This window comes from Lonchura striata, chromosome 4, assembly GCF_046129695.1.
Source record: "Lonchura striata isolate bLonStr1 chromosome 4, bLonStr1.mat, whole genome shotgun sequence".
Taxonomy (NCBI): Eukaryota; Metazoa; Chordata; class Aves; order Passeriformes; family Estrildidae; genus Lonchura; species Lonchura striata.
In genome coordinates this window covers 43951373-43975006 of record NC_134606.1, presented here as the reverse complement: position 1 = coordinate 43975006, position 23634 = coordinate 43951373, and the positions used below count along the sequence as shown (strand labels likewise).

General features: G+C 38.9%; 1 protein-coding gene across 1 annotated transcript in view; it reads right to left on the bottom strand.

Moving 5' to 3' along the window:
• Positions 1 to 23634, bottom strand: part of TNKS (tankyrase) — a 125324-nt gene that overhangs the window by 50630 nt on the left and 51060 nt on the right. Inside the window, exons 4-5 of the mRNA XM_021532595.3 lie at positions 12110 to 12146; positions 11174 to 11249 (exon numbers count right to left, since the gene is read on the bottom strand). Of these exons, the coding sequence (XP_021388270.1) occupies positions 11174 to 11249; positions 12110 to 12146 (113 nt within the window). The remainder of the gene's footprint in view (positions 1 to 11173; positions 11250 to 12109; positions 12147 to 23634) is intronic.

Genomic DNA, 23634 nt, shown 5'->3' with positions numbered 1-23634 from the left:
TGCCACTGGCCCTGGCCACCTGGGTACTCGGCTGGCTCACATTCAGCTGCTCTCAACCAGCATCCCCAGGTCCTTTTCTGCCTGGCTGCTGTCCAGCCACTCTGCCCTCAGTCTGTAGTGCTGCAGGGGTTTGTCACCACTTTCAGAAACAAACCTAGAAACACAGGCTAGGGGCAACAAGGTAAAGGGCTCAGAGAGATACTTCAGTCTGTTAATAAGAACACCATCGATCTTTGAAGAATTTCACAAACACCAGATCCCATAAATGGGACACTAGTAATCTTTGACCTCTTCCTAAACAAGAATTAAATGCAACACCTCCTCCCTTCCCTGAAACTTTTCTATATATACACATGTATCTCAGACACCATTTGGCAAAACAGTTCCACAGAGGATGTGTCAGAAAAATTGAGTAACACTTCTCACAAAACCATAGTATTCTCAGAAAACTGATCTTTACAAGAATCTCTTCCATTTCTACATGCATATGATGAAGGTGTAGCTGGGGATGGAACTGCAGAATGAAAAAGAAATTCTGGGGCTTTCACCATGAAGCAGCATTTGTAGTTTTCCCAGATTCAGAAGCACAGAATACATCTCTGGCAGCACTCAATGACACAGGAAAAGGAACTTTGAGATGGATTATCAGAGGAGCAGAGGAGTATATGCTGTTTCTTTGGTGATAGATACTGACAGCTGAGGAACAGTGGCTTGCTGAGCTACATAAGGAAAAAATTACACTAAAGATCCACTCTCTTCTCCTAAAGGAATGTGGCTAATGTTATTTAACACTGAAAGGAGATCTATGCTGACTTGAAGATATGGCTGAACACCACACAGAAGCTACTCACAGTATCATTATGTCCAGCATAGCCATTTTTAGCAATCTGAAGAAGATGCACACTGAATCACCAGAGAACCAAAACTGCTGGGGTTTTTTGCTGTTGCATTCTCTTCTTTTACCACTTTCTGTCAAAATCTTTCATAAAGTCATAGAATAGCCTGAGTTGGAAGAGATCCATCAAGGATCATTGAAATCCAACTCCTAGCCCTGCACAGAACCATCCCCAAGAGTCACATCAGGTGCCTGAGTGTTGTCCAAACATTTCTTGAGCTCTGTCAGGCTTGGTGCTGTGACCACTTCCCTGGGCGCTGTTCCAGTGCCCAGCCACCCTCTGGGTGAAGAACCTTTTCCTGATATCCAACCTAAACTGCCCCTGGCACAGCTTCAGGCCATTCCCTCCGGTCCTGTCACTGGTCCCCACAGAGAAGAGATCGGTGCCTGCCCCTGTTACTCCCCTCACCAGGAATTGTGACTGCAGTGAGGTCTCAGTCTCCTCTCCTCCAGGCTGAGCACACCAAGTGACCTCAGCCACTCACACAGCTTCCCCTCAAGGCTCTTCTCCATCCTTATTGTCCCACTCTGGACACTCTCTGACAGCTCAGTGTCTTTCTTATATTGTGTCACCCAGAGCTGCCCCCAGCACTCGAGGTGAGGCCGCCCCAGCGCAGAGCAGAGCAGGACAATCCCTCCCTTGCCCAGCTGTGCCTGATGTCCCCAGGGCAGGGTTGGCTCTCCTGGCTGCCAGGGCACAATGACTCACATTCAATGCCATGGCCCAGGACCCCCAGCTCCCTTTCTGCAGTGCTGCTCCCCAGCCTCTCGTGCCCCAGTCTGTGTGTACATCAATGTTTTTCCTACTACACTCAACTAACAATCCTTTATTTCCCTTTTATTTTTACCTATCTTATTATTTTTACTACTTCTCTCCTTTATGTATTTACTTTGCTTCCCCACCTTCCCCTTCCAACTAGAAAATTTCCAGGCTTCAGTTCATAATATCCTCTCATTATTAAGAAGGAATAAATTAATTTGACCATTTTCTCTGTCAAATTAGCACTTCACTCATTTTATTGAAACTTGGGTCAGAAGAAACTGTTATGAACAACACTTGCATATTGACTACATTTCAGCTCTAGTGCTGAGTAGGAAATAAGCACACGTTATATTTTGGAATTTAATTAAAACATTAAATATAAAATGATTAATAAAATTAAATAGACAAAATGGTCTTTTTGCATTAAATAATTTGCAAATTTTAGAACTAAATTACTTTATAATCCAATCAAATATCCTTCACTATTCCTTTTGAACAGCAGTCTTGCAAAATACAGGGAAAAAGGCAGAAAATTTATCTTGTAATTCTAATTGAAAAGCAATGATTACTAGAATATTCTGAAGTATTTCATTTGTAAGAAATAAGTTTCTTTGATAAGTAGTCACAAATAATATTACTTGGAAAAGACTAATCAAATCTAAATTTTCATGTTCATCAATGACAATGCATTTTGGCTTTTTCCTTCCCTTCTATCCTTCATCTGCTGCCTGCTCAGTCAACTCAAACAATGATTTTAAAAATTGTTATGTAAATACATTTCTTCTTGCACATGAGTATTTGCAGTTCTTTTCATTTAGAACTAAATTGATCACTCTAAATTATCCATACAACCTCTGAAGTCAATGATGGGGTTGTATGAGCAAGTGATAACTGATGTGCTGGGAGAAATCAGAGAAGCAGAAAGGGCAGAAAACACAAGGGCTTTGGGTGACCTAAGAGGTGAAATGTTTGGGTGCTATCAGTGATTCTTCTACAAAGGAAGTGCCTTTAAACGTCACATAGGTAAATGTATCTACTGGGATGGTACTAAGTAACACCTGAAGCAAAACCTTTCAGTAGAAGCTGTCTTTAATAGCAGCTGTAACACACTCAGATTCAACTCATCCACAGGGGAAACGCTTGCTAAAATAATCCAACATGAGGCACCAACCTTCATAAAGTGGAGCTATGTAAAAAAGGGCAAGTTTTTAAAACTAAGCTAGAATTGGTAGGTAAGAAAATTATGTCCTTACAGACAGCACAGAAACAACTAGTGAAGATAATACTGGAGATGCTTTGCTAATGCATACCTTCTATTGAGAAGGGCTTGATATAGTGAAAGAAGCCAGTATGACCAACAGCAAGCTAAAAATTAGTAAACTTTTAGAGAATTAAGAGGACATTCAAAAAGCTGAATTTACAGGCTGGAGAAAAACACAAGGACCACAAACACCAGTAGTTTAGAGATGAAAAAACAAGTAGACAGGCAACACCAGTTTAAGTAGAAACCGGTGAAATGGATTCAAACTAGACATAATTTCTTGCAACCAACTAGGAGCACAAAATGCACCAGACAGTTCAGGGGGGCTAGGTGATGCCAGGGCAAGAAATGGAGGTCTTACAGGCAAGAAGGCACTGTGAAGAACTGAAGGAACTTTTTGTATGGTATACATCTTAAAAGAAAGACTAAGTCTTATTCCAGAATCCCGGTGAGTGAGCACATGCATATTTGGGAGCATGGAGAAGCTTGGCAAAGGATCTCTCTGAAACTAAATTAAGCATAGAAGAGGTAGCCATCCCCATAAACCAAAATGAACATCAACAAATTGCCAGGACCAAACTAGATCCACTCTAGAGAGCACAGGAGAATGAAATAGGTGAATTACTGGTTGTACATGACTTTCACTTAAGATTATTTTGGTATGTGAAGACGTGGAAGTTACAAACCCATCATTAGTACACATTTTGGGGAACTACATACAGGCCTGTAATCTTGATGTCTGTACAAGTAAAACTACAATATAATAACAGCTAGAATTAATGAACACCTGCATAACACAATCTGCTTGGGAAGATTCAAACACTGTTAAAAGAAGTACTACATTTCAAACTTGGGTTTTCTGAAGCAGTCAACAAGCACATGCATAAGGGTAAGCCAACAAGACAGATTACAATAGGTACTCAATGGGTTTTTTAACTAAATCCTCACCAATGGTTTATTAGGAAGATGATGTTAGGTCCTCAGTGTACAACATATCACAACAGGGGGAGGTCACGAAGTACCACACTCCAAAGCAAAAAGCAACAAGAAAACATATAGTTTACTTCTCAGTACTTCTTATGCTCACATGCAGGGATTTTGAGAGGAAAGTGACACCAAGCATAGAAATATCACCTACAGCATTCACTACAGTCAACCATATTCAACCAGTCATTCACTCAGTCCCTGGACTGAGCTGCTGCATTTCAATTTAAAACAATTTCAGCAAGCTCTGTGAAGGAAGGGCTCCACTCCTGAGATCACAGTAGAAGAAATATCAGTACTCAGCTTCTGGATGCTCTGTGAGCTGTTAGGAGCCAAAACCAGAACAAAGCTTTTAGTTAATGTGCATAAAATATTACATGGCAGCTCTGCCCAAATCTGCCAGTTTGACTTGTTTTCTCTTGACAAGAGATGGGTAATAGCCTAATGCGGGAAGTCATCTCCTGTTTGAAGCTAATCATCAAGGGGAAAAACAGTTCAGGTATAAAAAACCCCATGCCTTCAACACATTTGAGGCTTCTTGAAGAGCACATCAATTAAGATCTAACAAATGAGATTTCCTGAATTTTAGAGAACAATACAAAGAGAATGATGACAGAGTAAAGAATTTCTTCCTAGTCCTTTGGTGCACAATTTCTGTTTGTGGACATGACAGAGTACACTGCAAATAATACGTGAAGGGATACTCACTGAAATGTTTTAGGGAAAATATTTAAGATCTTCTAACAGAAACTTAAAGGCAAGTAGATCAGTTTTACATTTTATTCATCTTTGGATATAAAAGGTTTTAAGTGACATCAGGGATAGAAATTAAGCCAAGTCATCTATACCATAGAAAGTCTGCAGAAGCATTCTTGTGTTACCCATTTTGATCATTCTTGGCAGAAGTAAAATAGGATCACAGCATAAGAAAGTGAATAACTTGTCACTTTTTCTAACATGCATGAAGCCTGGGAACTATAGTTTTATAAGAAATAAAACAGTGTTTTAAAGGCAAAACACAGTTGTGACCATTTTTTAATGTTCTTTGTACGTATATGGCATTGGGCACTTCTGCCCAAGGCACAACACAAAGCTTATGACACTTGCTTTGTAATGTTCTTGTAATGCTGGAAATGTCACCTGTTTTTTTTTTTTTTACAGTACACCATTGACTAAATCCAGAAAACACCTTCAAATTTGAGTGCAGGATTTGATTTAAAATATTTAACTCAACTATTTGACATGGTCTAATGAAAGGTGTCCCTGCTCATAGCAGGGAGGCTGGAACTAGATGATCTTTTAAGGTCCCATCCAAGCCAGGACGTTCTGTAATTCTATTTATCAATCTACCAGCTCACACCCTTAGATAAAACCTTGATATACACGTGTTTCATGAAACACACACAAGTTCAGTGCCAACAAAGACTGCAGTGTCCAGAAGCCATCAGCCAGAGCATTACACAAGCCAACATCAGCTAACAGCCTGTGTGGTTATTGCTTATTTTGATAACTGCAGTTCCACAGTGCTGTAACTGCACATCAGGAAACTTCTGGCAAATCTTTGCAGGACCACAAATGTAGAACCCAAAATCTGCACATTCCCCACCCAAAAAACTGAATCTATAGCATTTCATGAAAACCAGACTGACATTTATGCTAGTAAGCAGCAAGTGAGCTGATTTAGCAAGGGCTTGTCTATCCAGTTATTGTGAAATAACTGTTTTGAATTTGTGGAGCTGTCTTTTTTCCGAAACAAAATGACAATTCATGAAACAAATTTTAATATTTTCATTTTATTAAATTCATGAAGGAGAAGGAACTCATTCTGAACCAAGAATAATACACAGTTAACTATTATTCTGTATTGCCCCATTGCTCCTCTCCTTTGCACTAGTTGGTTATTATTTTGTTGTAGATAAGCCTTAAGAGTAGAGACTGTAGTTACAAGCCACACAAACAATGTATACCAGCAGAAGAGTTCATAAAGCTTTGAGAAAGATGAAATGCAAATTGTGAAACTAGGCAAGACAAAAAACTCCAGACATGTAAAGTCCACACTGACATTCAGATATACCCTTGGGCATGACAAAGCCTTACACTGGCTATCTGTTCACAAGTCTTTTGCTCAAATAATCAACTTTTGTCTGTAGAAAAGTACATTTGCCTAATACTCAACTTTTTTTATTGTATATGAAATAGTTTCTTCAAAAATATATCCCACACCCATCTGAATATAATCTCTATGACACAGATTTACAGAACAAACAGACGTATGGATTTATGCAGTATTCATTTTGATTTTTATTCCATAGCACAATAAAAATGCACACAATTTTGAAGGTTTACTGTTTCACCAGCACACAATGTGTTTACATCTTGCAGTACGTGGCATTTTTCTTCAACTCCCAGCTCCTAAAGCCAAGAATATTACAAGGGAATTTAAACCTCTACCCAAGTCTGCAGGTCTAATAACTGTAAAGTGAAATCTTGTGAAAATGTGGATCGATTGCTCCATATAGACTCAGAAATTGGAAGGTATATCAATTTTCTTTCCAATTGCGGGATTTTTCTTGAAAATGGCTGCAAACAACCAGCGCTGTGGAACAAGGGTTGCCAAATTCATTTACCAGCAGCAAATTGGAGTCTCCCTGGTAAGAGGAGACATAACTCACCTGATTTTGTTAGAATTTAATTTCTCTTTACCAGCCCTTTGTTTACAGGCTGATCTCGCAATAGAGAGAAAGGTGCAGAGGAAGCAAGGGAAACAATCTGTAATTTCATCCAACTACTACTTACTACCAATGCTACTTGGTATCAGGGATGTCACATAGCAAAAGCTGAGGGGCACTTTGTTCTCAAGATCTTTTGCAGTGGTTACCTCAGGCCAAGGATGCTGCTACTCAGCACTGCATTGCAGACCTTCTCACACTTGGATTTCTTACATCTGAACCCTGTGCCAATGAACCGGAATGAAGCCATGCATGAGAAAAACTAACATCCCTACAGAAGGAAAGAACAGGCTTAAGCAACAGCTTTAGTCAAAACCAAGAGGCAAGTGTGTCTCCAATGACTCACAAAGGTTAATGAAAAGGCTTGTTACCGGTATTTTGGATCCAGAAATGTCAACAGGTAGTTTGGAAATGTGTAATAACAAAGGCATTGCAGAAGCAAAATACTGAAGCCCGTTATTGGTATTTTGGATCCAGAATTGTCAACAGGTAGTTTGGAAATGTGTAGTAACAAAGGCATTGCAGAAGCAAAATACCAAAGACTGGTAGTGGGAGTTCTTAAGGGCTGAAAACTGGGAACAAACAATGGGACACTACAAGTCAGAAGACAACAGTGACAGTAAGTGAGGTAGAATTACGTGCACGATAGAAATGGCATTTTAATTAATTGCCTATTTTTTTCCCCATGGGATCACTACATTATCCACAGTACTGGATGGTCTCATGCAAGGAAAAACTGAGGTGTGTTGTTTGCAGGATCCCCAATTCACCTGTTGCAAAAATAACATTTCTAGTTTCCAAGGAAGGATGTAGGGAGGGAAGGTGCAGGACAGAAAGCAATGTAGCTGTGGAGGAATTTAATTCTGTCCTGCCCTCTGGTAGCAATTCCTGCCTCAAGTTGAATACCTGAGATCACACTGCTATAGGTAATGCCATTGTATTCTCTGTTTTTCATATAGTTGATACAAAATGTAAATAGAAAATCCAGCCACAACAGAAACTTTACTTCAAAGTAGAAAGCAAGCATTTTATTTTTTAGTTAATGACTTTTTATGATTCTAAGAGCTCAAAATATTAGATATTTGGCCTACTTCAAGACATGCACCTTGAGAAGACCACCCAAACAACTGTCTTTTGCATAACTCCTTACCAGAGGAGTTGGATTCCTTTGCATATGAAAAGGTTTTATTCAACCAATACCTGAGTATTTTAGTGCCAGCATGATCTGAGCCTGTATAATGCAGTGCAGGAGCAGGATATTATGTACAACCAAAAATCCAACCTCCTATTGCTAATAGCTACCATGTCAGTTGGATGCAGATCCCTTTGGAAAGCTATGATTAGTCATGTGGGAAGTATCTTGTAGAAAAGAGTTCTTATCTGAATTGCTGAAACCAATGCTTTCTTATCAGCTCAGATACTTCTGCATTTTTAAAATGGAGGCAACATCAATTTCTTCCTTAAACACATTAAACAGCTTTCAAGTGTTCACATCAGCTTCCTGAAGGAAATAAGTGGACTAAGTGCTTCTACTCAACCTGCAGCCATTACATGTACAATTTTAAACCTGTCTCTTGCCACTGCTTTAGGCAAGTAGAGACTGTTGTAACAAGTCAGAAACCCCCAAAAACTACCAGGATCCCTGGTATGCAGGAACGCTTCAGCTGATGTTTAAAATTGCTCTTTGTTTTGCACACTCCTTCATTTTTCCCTCCAGAAGATAATGGTAAGAGAAGCCACACAGAATATATTCCCTCTTCAGACAACAGCTCAAAAGCTTCAGTAATGTGAACGTTTCTGCAATGACCATAACCTACCTAAACTGTGACTTTGGAGGGGAAGAAGGAAGTTCGGTTTTCATTCCTATTTGTCTTGACCTCTATGCTAAATAAATAGATGGAGCAATGGTTATCAGCACCAGATGTAACTGTTTTAGAATCATGGAATCCTGTCCAGTAGGAATCAGACTCTGGCTGTCAACACTTTTCAAAAAGGCTGCAAGCAGCACCCAGAATGCAATAAATCTTTTTTATTTTCAACCTTAGCTGGTTTCAAACCAGCAAGATACTGTCCGAGTTTTCCAATTCTTTTACCCATTCTATAAAGCACAATTTCACAGCACATGTGGTGTTTGAGAAATCCAGAACCCCAGATGTTAGTATGCATGGGACACAGAAAAATCCCCTGGGGCGGGGGGGAAAGTAAACTGAATGCAGTTGCACCCCCAAGTATGGGGGAAAAAATACTATCATCTCCTAATACAGAAAAAATAATTACCCATTCAGTACTGGAACTCAATTTCTTTACCCACACAGCTAAGCATTCCCTTATCACTAGACTAGAGCTGGACATCTCAGAAAAATCAAGGAATGCACAAACTGAAGCAAGAGGTAAGCAGACTGAGGAAAGAGTTGGTGGGTACAGGTGTGCTGCAGAATAAGCATGATGCTGAGAATCTCGGGCCAATGCGCAGAGTCTGCATTCCTGGCCCTGAGAGCTGCATTAAAACTGTGGCCTTATGCTGTCCTAAGTTTGAGGCTTGAATGCTCAGAAGATCTGCAAAACATAATTACTAAAAGCATCAAGGGATGCAAAAAGCAACTTCCAAAATGCACAAATTCTCAGCTAGTAGAAATCACTGCAGACCAATGAGAGGCAGCTACACTGGTGGAGACTTCCATTTACAAGCTCTCTTAATTTGCATTGCTTAAAATAAACAAACCCCAAGTCATCTTGCACTAGGACAGGACCTGAAAGCTTTGCTTTACAAATTAAATACTTAACAGTTATATAGCACACTTACTACAAAGCATTAGTAAACCTTCCATAGCTTGTACATATGTGGTGGTAGAAAAAAGATGTATCTGTTAGACATAATTTTTAAAAAGCTAATTAATATCAACAGCAAGGTATCTTAAAAGCAGTTTCAAAAACCAGTGCACTTACCAAAACCAACCAACCAAACACATTTTCAAAGTGTCCACACACAGGAGCTTTAACTGCAATATGCTTTCCAAGCTTTGGGCACAAATTTTCTAATTCAGAGGCCGCAATAATACATAAATACTTTCTGCTATCTCAATACGAATTTTAAAAGCTTTGTATTTTTTTTTTTGTTACTTTGAAGTGATAAATGTTCAAGAAAACATCTGCAAGAGCTCATTCTTTGCCCTGCTGACAGAAGTCATAACTCTGCATTTGGCCTTAAATCAATAGTGATGGGGGTTCAATTATTCAGAAATGCACTGCTGTACACCACCCCATTTAATTATAACACAGGGCACTATTAATACCTAAACACATTTCTACTTAAACAGCAAAGTCTTAAAAAAGGAAAAGGAAATTCAAGAAATATGGGCAATATGTTTAATCTTTAACTGTGGGGAGTCTTTCATCAATTCCATCACTGCTAAATTAAATAAAGCCCTTGTTCAGTTGCCTGTCCTCAGTTCATAAAATCAATTGTTTTCAAAACCTGGAAGAAGCATCAACTTTCAGTCAGTTATAAATGTAAATAAGCAAAAAACTGGCTGGGTTTTCCACCACATAGTATGTATGGTAGACATTACAATTGATAAACATTTTAAAACGTGTATAAAACCCAGGAATTTTTGTAAAATTGAGCTGTATTTTTTATAATCAGTAACAACATACCTTTTAATCAAAAGTGTAAACTGGCCTGTCTTTACTAATTTCAGTGGAACTGGGCTGTTCCACAACAGGTCCAGGGTGGGCAGAGGTTTATACTATGCCAAAAAGACTCCATTGGAAAAAAAAATATAAAAGAAATCACTCCCATGCTTTTCTCTCCAAAAATAGGATGTACTGTTACAGGTAAAAGACTTTAACAGATACATATTAAAAACATTCTGGTACACAGTTTAAAAATACCAAAAAAACAAACCAACAAATCAAACCAAAAAAGCCCCACCACCCAACATTTGTAAATCAACAGTCTAGACAGACTATCATCTCGAAGTCCAAAACATCAAAAATCATAGGATCTACTTCTCACTCCGTATGTTCTTCCCTCCTCCAGTTTCAGCCTAATTCTTAATTTAACTCATTCAAACATCTCCGCCAGAGAAAGTCAAAACAATTATGTTAAATTTAAGAAAATGCAGAAGGTGTTAAACATAGCAATACAGTGCCAGTCTACGTGGCAGTGTATTAGGAGCTAAGCTGAATAACAAGCACCTCACCCAGACAATGTTCAAATACAAATAATAACTAACTTTCTTCCCTTAGTTATTTTATCCATCTGCAACAGTACATTCTGTTTTTCTTACAAAAAGTCTTAAAGTTTCTTTTACATGTAGACCAGGGTTTGCAATTTAAAAGATACACACAAAACCCATGTCTGTTGACTTAATCTGTCACAACTGCCAGTGTCAAGTGTACCAGCATTTAATTTTATGATGAAAATGCATCACAGGTTCCCCCCCCACTATACATTCTCTTGATTTATACATCTATGCTTACCAGTATGCTTAAATTGGCCTTTCTTAAATAATTGAAATATAAAGCAGGTATTAACTTACCTTACGCCCATCACTTGCATGGCAGTTCACATTTAAAGGAGTCAATAAAGCCATCAGCTTTTCTTCATTACCACTCCTGTAAATGAGGAGAATATTATGGAAAGGGTGGGAAAAGGGCAGAGCTCTTTGATATCCATCTCCTCAGTAAGTATTTTGCAAAGTATAGTATATTGAAATTTGTACTGTGTCAGGGAGAATGTTGAATGGCTAAAGAATCTTCTGAACATTTCAAAATGAAGGGTAAATACAAAAAAGAATACTACATTTGCAGTTAAATGTGTTGCAAAAGATCATACAAAAGCACCTCAATTTCTCTCCTTAATCTCATATTTCCATTTTCTAATTTTACAGATCCTTTGAAAGCCATTTGTCAAAATAAATTATCTGAATTTAACATATTTTCATAGCATATGGCCCATAACATTTGAAACAACTATATACCCATACCCAGAATTTTTAGAAGGGTTAACAGTCTATATAAATTGGTCTTGTGCAGTCAGAAGGAAGGATGAAAAGCACCTTTGCAATATACAATTGAACTTTACACCATTTGTATAGGCTTCCTTATGCTCTGTTCTGATAAAACCTATTTTCAAAATACATCCTTATGGTAGCAATAAAAACCAATAGAAAAAAAAGATTCCAATATTTAAATTGCCCCTAAAAAGAACAGTCACAAAACAATAAAGAGGATTTAAGCAGCTTAAAGCAAAAACTCAATATTAACCTTATAACCACCATAGTGGGGGATTTCAATTACATAAACAGGCTTTTACATTTATACCAGACTAAAGTCTGAAGAGATTTATGCTAATTAAGTGGTTTGCTTGCAGCATTTCATGGAAAGGCAATGACAAAACAGTACTATTTTAAAAACCCCTTTTCCTCGCCTGCTTCCACCCCCAAAATATGTTTTATATTCTAAGCAGCACTCACCTAGCAGCTTCCAGGAGTTCGTCCTTCTTGTATTCACCTAAATGATTGCAAAATATCATGCTGTTAGCATTTGGCAGAAGACAGATTAAGAAATGCAGTAGGAAGCAAATACAGAATTAAAACAGAGAAGAGGAGAAAAAAGCCCACACCCCGCTGGGTGATGGAGCTGTGACGTTAGCCAGCTTGTGGAGGCAGCATCACCAGTACCTTGGAGACGGGCAGCAAATTGACGCATCTTCTTGTCCAATCCTCAGATGGAAAGGCTTTCTTCGGACAACCAATGACTGTGAAATCTTGTGTCCAGAAACACAGTCCCGCTGATAACAGCATGTCAGCTGAAGACAATGTCCCCACCCCCTGCCCTATTCAGTATGTCACATTATACTTGGGAAGCATAATAAATTCCAAGACAAAGCAAGGCAGTGCGGCTTTTGAAAAGGTACAAATTACTGATCTCCAAGGCTCTCACCTGCCTATTTGAATGGTAATATTACACTTCACTAAGTTCTTTAGAAAAGCACGGATTAATAAAAAAAAAAAATCCAGGTATTATATCATCTGCCACTTTCCAACAAAATACATGTTTGAAATAAAAAGCACAGACAAAAGAGGATGAACTCTGCAACAGATTTTGCTACAAGACTGAGATTAGAGATAACCATGAGTAATGTTAAAGCAACATTTATATTTGAAATCCCGAGTTAAAATAGACAATTCACAAGGATTGCTGCAGCACAGCACTAAAACTGCATGTTAGTATTTTAAAAAGAGCATGGGACAAGATAACCTATGGAAGTAAGACAGAATTCTACAAAGCTGAATCATTATGACATTGTGCAATACAAATGGAATGGAATTTAAATTCAGAAATTAGAAAAAGTAGCTTTTTAGCAGCTTTTTGCAGTCAGAGAATAGAGTGTATCCTAGACCCAAAAGGTAGAGGGTTTGAAAAAACATACTGTATACCATCTGCCAGAGAATTAAAGCCTCTAACCACAATGCTGTAAGAAAAACAAGAAGAAGCAGTCACAAAAGAATAAAAAATCCCCTTTGTGCTGCCTCCTATGTGTAATTTTAATAAGCCTCCAGTGAAACCCTCATTACAGGTGAGGAAGGACACTGGGCCATGGAAAATGCCATTTCAGATGGCAAGTAAGATGGAAGGTTCATCTGAAAACATCCCTTAAAAGAACTTCTGTAAGGTGCAGGAGGAGAGTTAGAGTCCCCATCCACCATCAAGAGCTTGGTTCTCCCCCCACCATGGCTTCTCCAGCTAATGGCAGAGGGTGACAGGAACCACAACAAAACCAGACCTTTCCTCAAGGAGTTCCCTTTATTTTAGCATCCTGCCTTCACAAAAGGGTAAGGAGGAGGTGAGTACACACAACCATGCACTTCCTGCCTATTTCGTTGGATGCAGATGGGGAATTTTCAAAAACAATATCTACATCTCATCATATAGGTGATTTTTCCTTTCACAGGTGTGTTTAATTGCTTTCTGAATGACATTCAGCTTTGGGAATTCACAACAACCTGCAGCAAGAAGTTCCATCATGCCACTCACATGATGGGGCTCCTAGGAGAGCTGGTCTGTGAAACCCAGCAATGGAGCAAATGAGTTCAAAGCAAAGGTATAACTGGTTATTTCAAATATAGACCAGGAAGGTTAATCTAGCTTTTGAAAGAATTTATGTCTATGTTAAGGAAAGCTTCATCATGAGACAAAGCAAATGACATGGAAATATGACTGCCCTTGACTTGCTACCACGCTCCAGCTTCATCAGAAGAGGGACCTGTCCACCACAGGCAACAGCCTTTTCTAAGCCATGGTACATGTTCCTCTTTTTCTATTTTAATGAAGATAAAATACTGGGCACAGTTGTGAATGTTTCAAATCAATGGTAAGTGAAAAGCTCTGGCCAGCATGTGAAGAAGAAAAAAAGACCCTTTATTACTACTGCATTGTTTGTGCAACAATCTCAAACAGCTGGATTTCCTTCAGTAGAGTTATTGGCCTGTATATATCAACATTTAGAGACCCAACCAGATTAAAATAACTCTTTGCACATTCTGGTTTAGCAATGCATCTAGTAGTTCTAACCAGGCTTTTGAACATACTAGGTTAGAGAAGAGTAATAACACTTTTTCTTTGTGCTCAGTAAGTTAGTATTTTATCACACAAAAGCTGTTTCCTCTAATACTTTGAATAGCAGAAGCATTACTGTTCAATGAAAAAGGAAAGCTGTGGCTCTTGAATTAGGAATGTCCCCCTGTATGCCCAATTAGATCAGTTAGTTTTACTAAGCAGTACTTTTTTACAAAAGGTATTTACAGACAGGGTTGGAATTAATGCAGGTTTTGAACTTCATCATGGTTCTACACTGATTAGGATTAGGAAAATATTATCTTGTAATTGGCTAACTTTATTACTCTCAAAGAGCCACTGTACTTTGCAAATCAAAACCTAAAATCATATAAGCACTTACAGCACACCACTAGGTCTGTTAAAAAAAAATAAATAAAAGGTCAAGTGAGCTCCACAGGCTCTGTGGGATGAAGAGGACCCGCTTGGCCACTGGAGCAGGCAGCTGGTGGGATACCACAGCGCCGAGAGGGGTCTGGCTGATGGCATTTGGGAGAAGTGGGTGGCGCTGGCCGCAGGACCGAGTGCTGCTGGCACAGGCTGTGCTCCCACCAGAGGGCTCTGCCAACACAGCTAACACTGCTTGGCTACGCAGCTTATCAAAGGCCATCCTGCAGCAACTGGCCACAGCTACCTCATAAAATATTCATTTGCAAGCATCTGAAAACAAACCATGCATGCATGGGCAGAGATGAATTTCAAGTTCTAAGCAGAAGTGCAGGAATACAGACCATCAACCTCACACAATACTTCTGTTCAAAGAATGTCAAACTGACTTTAACTAAGCTAATAACATCTCTTAAAGAGCTCCTCTGCGCGGGCCAGAATTTACAGTTTTGCAAAAGGGCATCTGCATGCCAGGTAGCCCAAAGACAGCTGGCCTGGGAATTCCTTAAGGCAAAGACAAGGTGCGAAATGTGGAGCAGAGAGCATCATAGCAAAACAGTGTCCCTGTTGCTACCTCATCAGACAAAAGCTAGTAGGGAAGCAGAAACCACTCAGCGATATTCACTGCATTTCATCAAGTTCATTGTCTACAGCTTGCTCAGAATTCTTTAAATGAAGTTCTCTACTTGATCCCAGCTCCAGATCACACCACTGCTGCTCCATTTATGCAGGAACTAGAAAGTCACCGCTGTTAACCACAGATAATCAGTGTCTCAGATCACAGCTACCATCAGGCAGCTAACCAGCTCTCTTTCTGCTTCCCTCCCAGGAGAAAACCAGCTATCTCCAAGTCTCCTGATCAGCTGCTGCTACACTGCCACTGCTGTGTCTGGCCCTAGCTGCATTCTGCAGTAGCTGATTAGCAAATTAGCAAATGCTTATTAACTATCAGACATCAGTGGCTGCTTGCACCTGGTGGTTGAGCAGATCAGTAGCGGGAAGCTGGGAAAAAATAACATAATGAATCTATCTTTACAGACAAATAACCCTATTTCACTCTCTTCTAAAAGTCTTGACATTTCAACAGAATACTGAAAAACCTACCTGAATGCATGGCAAAAATCAACAGTGCTTTTTCAATGCATCTACACTCAAAGCCAAGGTGAATTTCTTTCCTATACCTCCATACAAATCAGCATTACAGAAAACAGCCAGACCTAAAATGTTAAGCTGGACAAAGCAGGTTTTGTTTCACCATAATATCACATCAGCTTTCCACAGTGAAGACAATGCTAACATATGCTACAATATAGTTTCTTCTGAAACAATAGATCTAACAAACATTCTAGAATCTGTTCGCTTTAGTGGACCTGTACAAGTAGTTTTAGTGCTACTCATATGAACACCACACACATCCTTTTTTTTTTCTTAGTATGAAAAAATTAGTATTTTCACTACAACTGTACTATTTTAGAATGCTGTACTTATCTTGAAGACACCATCACTCTCATCTGTCATGTTTTCAGACTGAGATTGAAAAACTTTAAAAGATTGCAAAATATCATGTCAAGTGACTGGGAAGAAAACCCAAACCTTCTGCAATTCAGAACACACTGGTGTGATGAAAAAATTGAAGGGGTTCAGACTCATCTTTTCACCAAAGTTCAATACTCGTGACATCTTTTGTGAAAATTACATATGGAAAAGAAATCTGAAAGGTTTTTTTCCAGATCCTTCCCCATTATCCACCCCTCCATGCCTATAGCAAAAACTATGGCTCTCCCCTTCATTTCTTATATTAATTCCTGCTATCAGCAAAAACAATCATCCACTGTAATTCCCACTACTTTAGCCATGCTCAATATTAATAACTAATAAACTGCTCCATTTTTCAGCCATGATTACTTTCTCATTTCTGTAACATCTCTGCTTATGCATTTTCTCTACAGGATTTCAAGGAAAACTTTCTGGAGGAAGACAAAGGACTAAGAAACTCTCTTTGTCAAGGACTTGAGTACAGTACAGGTGGATAGATAGCCAAGCTGCTCTCATATTACTGCATCTTTTTCAAAAGCCAGCTCCCTACCCTCCCTTTCCGAACAATATCCACAAACAAGTAAATCACTCAATTCCCCAGAATATTCTCTAAAGAGAAACCACAGAAATACCTGTAATAACTTTCATACAGCATGGAAGAAAACTACCAAGGAAAGTATAAAATGTAACTCTCAGGAAAGCCATACTGTATAAAGGCAAGCTCCAAAATTATGCTTCATCACCTCATCTTTCTCTGAAAAGAACTCTAGAGTAAATACAGACAGACTAAATTTTGCTGTTTTTCCAATTTTCCAACTATAGATAAAACATGCCAGCAAGCTGGGGACAGTGTGCCTGAAAATTCATAGCTAGATTTAAAACTGAAGCATTTATTTTAACCAAAAAAAATCTATATTCTCTTAGCTACAGCAAACATGACAGATTTTATAGTAACAAATTGTACAGATTTAAAGAAGTGGGGTTTTTAATGTTTGCTAGAAAATGAACAGGAGACTTAAAATGCATCTATGTACCAAAGTTTTGGGGTTTTTTTTTACTGAAGAGTACAATCATCTCTCAGTACATCTGAGGCTGCCCTGTGTATCTAAACTTACTCTACAAACTTGAGGAAACACAGGCTGCCACCTCATAAAAAATGCACGTGTGTTGCCATGCTTGCCCTGCAGCACACATCCTGGAAGGAACTCAAATCCAGTTAAATCACTCCTCTAGGTCCCAGACAAAAATACAAAACATTTCCTTTGCCTGCTGGGCCCCAGAATAGTGAGCAGAAGGGAGGAACTCCTTTATAACTGGAGGAAATGGGGCAAACCTGTCAAACACACAGCAATGAAAGAGCCAATATATATTTACGAAACACTTAAGCAAAGTACAGCAAGTAAGTCCTTAATAAAAGAATAACAAAACAGAGGAAATAGATTTTGTTATAATGAATCATTCTGTCATGGCAAAAAACACAAAACTGATCTGTCAACAATTCAATTTAAACGTTTTTGAAAACATGCATATCTGAACAACAAAATAACTCCCCAAAATTAACCCATTTGCCTTCCTGCTGTGGGCAAATTTTCCCTCCTCATGGGTTTTTATTTGCTATCTGAGAGTCAAAAGACAGTTGGAAAATACAGGAAAGTGTGTACAAATCAGGGGAAGAAAGGCAACAATGCCCTGACTGGAAACAGGATATGTGGATTGATATGAAAGACTAGTACTGGTATCCCAGAGTAAAAAGCAGCTGCTTAACTTGGAACATTCTCCCCCTCCCTTATCCTCCCCATCAGATTTTATGATACAGATATTATTTACTTAAAAACAATGGTTCCGTTTGTTTTGTCTCATTTTTTAAAAGTAATCTTTTAACACCTTTTCTGAAGACGTTTGCAGTAGCAGTGCTCAGTCACAGTAACTCAAGCTTCTCCTGACCTGAGCATTGGTAGGGTCTCTGCATATTCACTAAGGCAAAGAGCAGCTCTGTGCCCTAATGTGACTGAGAGCATCTTCTAAGATGAAAGAAAGCTGCAGTTTACAGAAAATTATTGAAATCTAAATCTGCAAGCTGCTATCCTCATTAAAAAATAACTATTAAAACACCAGCTGGGGAAAAAATTAATTTTCTATTTACACTCTTTTTGCTATTCCTGTTGGAATAACATACCACAGGACAGAAATACAGCAATAAAAGTATCTACTGCCAATGTCCTGGAGGTCTGAGAAGGGTTACATTATTTACCAGCAATGAAAGAATAATTAAATATACACACAACTCAAGTCCTCTAAACATTTTCAGTTCCTTATATCAACCTCATTATTTTAAATGCTTTACAGGTTAAATGCATAATAGAACAAACTATTTCTGTTTAACAGGACCTACAGTGATCTTGTAGTCCAACTGCCTGACCAAAAGCTAAAACCTGTGGTTAAGAGCACTGTCCAAATGCCTCTTACACAGTGACAGGCTCAGGGCATTAACCATGTCTTGTAGAAGCCTGTTCTAGTGTATGACCACCCTCTCAGTAAAAAATGCTAACATGCACTCTAAAAACCTACCCTGGCACACCTTTGAACTATTCCCACGCCTCCTGTCATTGGATCTCAGGGAGAAGAGCTCAGAGCCTCCCTGTGTACCACCCCTCCTCAGGAAACTTGAGAGAGCAGTGAGGGCATCCCTCAGCCCCCTCTTCTTCAAACTATACAAACCGAAATTCCTTAGCTGCTCCTCAGAGGTAAGAGGATTACACATATGATTTCTTCAAAAGAATAATTTATTGCTCTAAATGACAATATAGTTCATTATAAAGACTGGAAACGAAATAGCACCACAGGATAAAAGTCTGAGAGAAGTCAAGAGATACTAGCTTGTTAATTAAAGAGCTTCAGTTTACCAGAGTGCTGTCATTATAAGGAGGACATTCCTTCTTCAACTTTCATTCATGCTCAGCAAGTTTCATCAGATGCAGTACAGGGCTGCCTGTTCAAGACATACCCTATACAAAGAGACCATGGACACCAGTCATCAGTCCTGCCCAAACTGTTGATACACCATGCACACTTTACTGCTACAGGAAAATTAAGTGCAAGAACTCTACTGTCATAGGTATATGTATAAATAAAGCATCTTCCAAAACAGGTGCTCCCTCTGTTGCTGGACAGAAAGGAAATACGTAAACTGCACGTATCTTCAGCATGACAACTCTGCAGGTTTCTGTGTAAATCTGCAGTAAAATATAGTTTTATTGTGTTCCACATGAAGTAGGAAAAAATTCTGCCTTCTCACTCACTTTCAAAAATCTTACTAGATTTAAAGACTCTGCATACCTCAAATAATACAAAATACACTTGGCCAGAAAGTATTTCTACATTCCTCATTCATCATAACCATACTAAGGAAAATATGTTTAAGTGGTCCTCTTATTAGGTAATGTAGTTACCAGCAGTTCCTAAACCAGCTTATTTTTCCAATAGCTTTATTTCAAAGTTATTCTAAGATACAGTTCATTGTTACCTTTCAAAAAAGTAGTATATTAAACCTCCATTTAACTTAAAAGGAAAGACCTTGCAAGAGTTAACACAGGTTCTCTCTACTGTGCCCTAGATGTGTTAGTTCAGCAGGAGCTAACTCAGTAGTCTCACTCCTCCCAGAGAGAACATACCATCAAGGAGAAATCATACTGTACCTTCCCCACACCAGTTTGGGATTCCTGCTTATCCCTTTCTATAAAAGCCCACTTACTGGTGCAGGAAATGGCGAGATTATTAGTGACAGAACTTGCTTCCTGATGCTGACTCTCCTTTTTGCCATCCTCTGAGCATCCTTTAGCAGAGCAAAGACAGCTTATAAGAGAATTGGGTCTGTCTTCCGAGAGCAGCACAACGAAAACTGCAGGGAGGAAGAACAAATGCCCAGAAAAAGGACAGCTCTTGCTGGATCACACTATGCCCTTAAAAGAGTTCTAGCCATAACATCCTTTGCTGCAATCAAAATGGTTTTGGATTTTGATAAAGGACACAAGGAAAGGAACAGGCAAGGAAATATTCAAAGAGAGGGAACACAAAAAATTTCTGGATTCTCTTTTTCCATTCAATAATCACACCAGCAGCCCTGACCTTTGGCAGTGGGCTCTCAGGCATCCAAGAGTCTAAGATGTCAGTCTGCCTCTGATTTTTGTCAGACAGATTTTACAGTTACCATTTTGGTCCAAATAGAAAGTTATGCTTGGATACAGAAGCCCACATAACTCTTGAGCATACAAATGGCGCTTCACAAGAAAATTTCCCTCAGTGGTGTCTTTCAGCAACTCAAACCACTCTTGTAAGTATGATACTTCCAGATTTTGGACAGGGGGACTCCTAGCCAGCAGTTAAGAAGGATCCCAACAAACAACCATATTCCTTTTTCTTACCTTCTCCAAGATGCTGCTCCCAGCCTCAGACAGAATATCTTCTATAGAAATTACAGCCACATACAGTAAGAAGCCACAATGCACGCAAGTTATAAATTATTTTCCTTCTGATCTACTAGCTGTTCAGGAGAAAAACACTTACCTACTGCCTTGCATAAGTGCAGGCAGACAAAAGTAGGCAGATACTGGAGAGGGAGCTACATCGACCCTGCCAATGAGCAGGAACAGGTTTCCCTGCATAGCTGAACATGATTTCAAGAGAAGAGAGATCCATGAAAGGAAGATTTACTGGATAATTAGACCAACAATTTCTAGAACACTGATCAGAGTTCTCATCTAGCTCCCTGGGGATAATGCACCATTTGAAAAGGCATCACTTAAAATATTTACCTTTTAGATTTGTGGGGAAGATCAGCAATGCGAATGCAGAAATGTTATTTTCTCCATTCTTAGACAAGTATATTTAATCTTATACTTACATACAATGCTGGTTTGGGTTTTTGCACATTCCATTCCTCTAATTTTATAATAAATTCTTTTTTCTTGTGCATATAGGAAAGAAATTGTCTTTCTCTACTGGAAAGGCTGCTCACAAAAGATTTTTAGCTATGACTGCTAGAAAATAAGTAAAATCTGCATATCTCCTTTCAAAGGAAAGGTTATTTTTGTTTGTTCTGCCAGATGGAACAAATCTTTCACTTCCAGGGCAATAGATGACAAGAGACTAACCAGCAGAGCCACATATGAAACAATATATTACTGACAAAATAATGTCTCTTCACACAGATCCGCCTTACACACATTTTAACAAGAACTTGTTTAACAAGAACAAAAAAACTAAGTTTGTTTACAATGGCAAAATGGACACCCAGGTTTTTGGATGGTTCTGCAAACTGTCAGCAGTCAGCATCATATTATCTGTTCAATTTCAGCACAAAATTGCCTTTAACATGTGAGATTTACCTTGCAGGTAAAGGTAGGGGAAATGTAGACTCCCTGCATTCATTCCTGCAATAGGCCTGGCCACAGCAGGAAGTCTTTCCTGAAGGAGGTTAACTCAGACTGACCATACATTGAAGTGAGCTTTTACTGCCCAGGTTCAGTGGAGGAAGTCAAGGTGCCAGTGCAGCCTACACCCTGCCTCACTCCTGGGCAGAGTACTGAGAGCCTACCACTCCAGGGAAGCCCACAGCAGGAGATCAGGCAGGAGCAGAACACACACCAACCTGCCTTATGACTCTGGGCAAGCCAGTGACTGCAAAAGAGTATTTAGCTTCAGAAGTCATGGTGCTTAATCCTCTAAGTATAGTCTTTTAGAGTAGTGATTATTAATATAATGAAGTAGCAGAAGCAGTATGACCATTCAAAATATTACTAAAGGCTGGATTTTATTAATCAAAAAGATAGATTCTCAGTTTCTCAGCTACTCAGAAAGAAGATTCTGAAGGCTCTGCTCTCCTTTTCCACTGTTCATGGGAACAGAGCTTGTAAAGGCAATGTGCATATTTTATTGAGTCCAGCTCCCTACATGAATCTATTCAAAAGCTTTTTAGAGATTAATAGCCCAATTTCCCTCGATTTGATGACATCAGATGTTTAGGTTTTGATACTCTTGCCCCCTCCCATGTTACCTTCCTGAAAGTAAAAGTAGACTGCATACAGAAAATGAAGGAATTCTTTACAGAATTAGTCATTTGTCATGAGAAGCTGATGCTTTAGGGCTGACAGTGGTAGCTGTGAGGATCTGAGAGGTATTTAAAGGTACTGATATGCATTATAGGAGTTTTATTTTTCAGATAGAGACAAACTCCTCTAGCAAGTCTATTAGGTTTATTCCTGAGAACAGCTGGCAGCCTTATCAGTCACTTGTATGACCTGGGTTGGCCATGCCAGACACATCCACATAGCAAGTGGTAATGACTTCGTTGAAGGTGGCAGACAGATGGAAGCTGCCATGAGTTTGCTTCTTGTGTAAGGACAGAGTGGTTTGCCTGCCTGGACTGAAACAACAAACTGAATTCTGAGTTTATGCCAAAATGTTCTTGACATTATACAAAATAAACATCAAATAGACAAGTACAACATTGTATTCCTAAAATGCAAGCAAAAACAAATTTGCAGAGCACAGAAGGATACAGATCATGATGTTCTGTGGCCAATAAATAATCAAATCAGGTTATGAACTGAAAATGCTACTGAAACAGCAGAAAATACAGAAGGTTTAATTTCAGAACACAAGGGAATACCTTCAAAAGAGTAAAGAGCTTACTTTTTATGTGACCAAAGGAAAATACAAGTCTAGAGAACTGAAGACAACATTTCAAAATAAATGCTTGAAAATGTTATAGTGTCAGTCCTCTTATCTCAACACAGTGTGCAGTGCAATACTGCACACAATGAAGCTTCTATTCAAAAGAATAGATACTTGACAAAAAAAGAACATTACCTATGACAAACAGTCTCCAGGAGATACCTTTGAGAACTTTTTTGTATTTGTAAATTATTTGAAATGTCCTTATATACTGACATATTTATATAACCAGTCCTTTTCCCTACATTCTCCAAAAAGCCCCAAATCACTGCTTGTGTTCTTCGCAGAGTAAAATTCCATGCCTGTATTTTCCCAGTCCCTGAAAAATTATTGTATTCTCTCTGGAATATAACAGTTTGTTCTTCTGCCAAAAAGGAAGCCATCAACCACCAGTCAGCTTTTCAGCTTCCCTTGGCTCATTTACTTACTCTAGACTGGTACCTCACCATCTTCATTTTGCTCTTAGAAGATACTTCACCCGTGAAGCTCTACAGACACTTCATTGCTGCAGACAACCAGTAGCAATTTATGGATAGAAAAGGCACACTCCTTTGTGCATAAATAATGTGGTTATAATGTTTTACTCATTCTTGCCTTGAACACTACCTGAAGACACAACATCCTTCTCTGCTTGGCAGCACTGGCTTTCTTCACACCAGCTTTGCCTCGTTTTTAATCAGGATGGCAATACAGAATGCAGAGACAAAAGAAAAATAGTACTATGAAA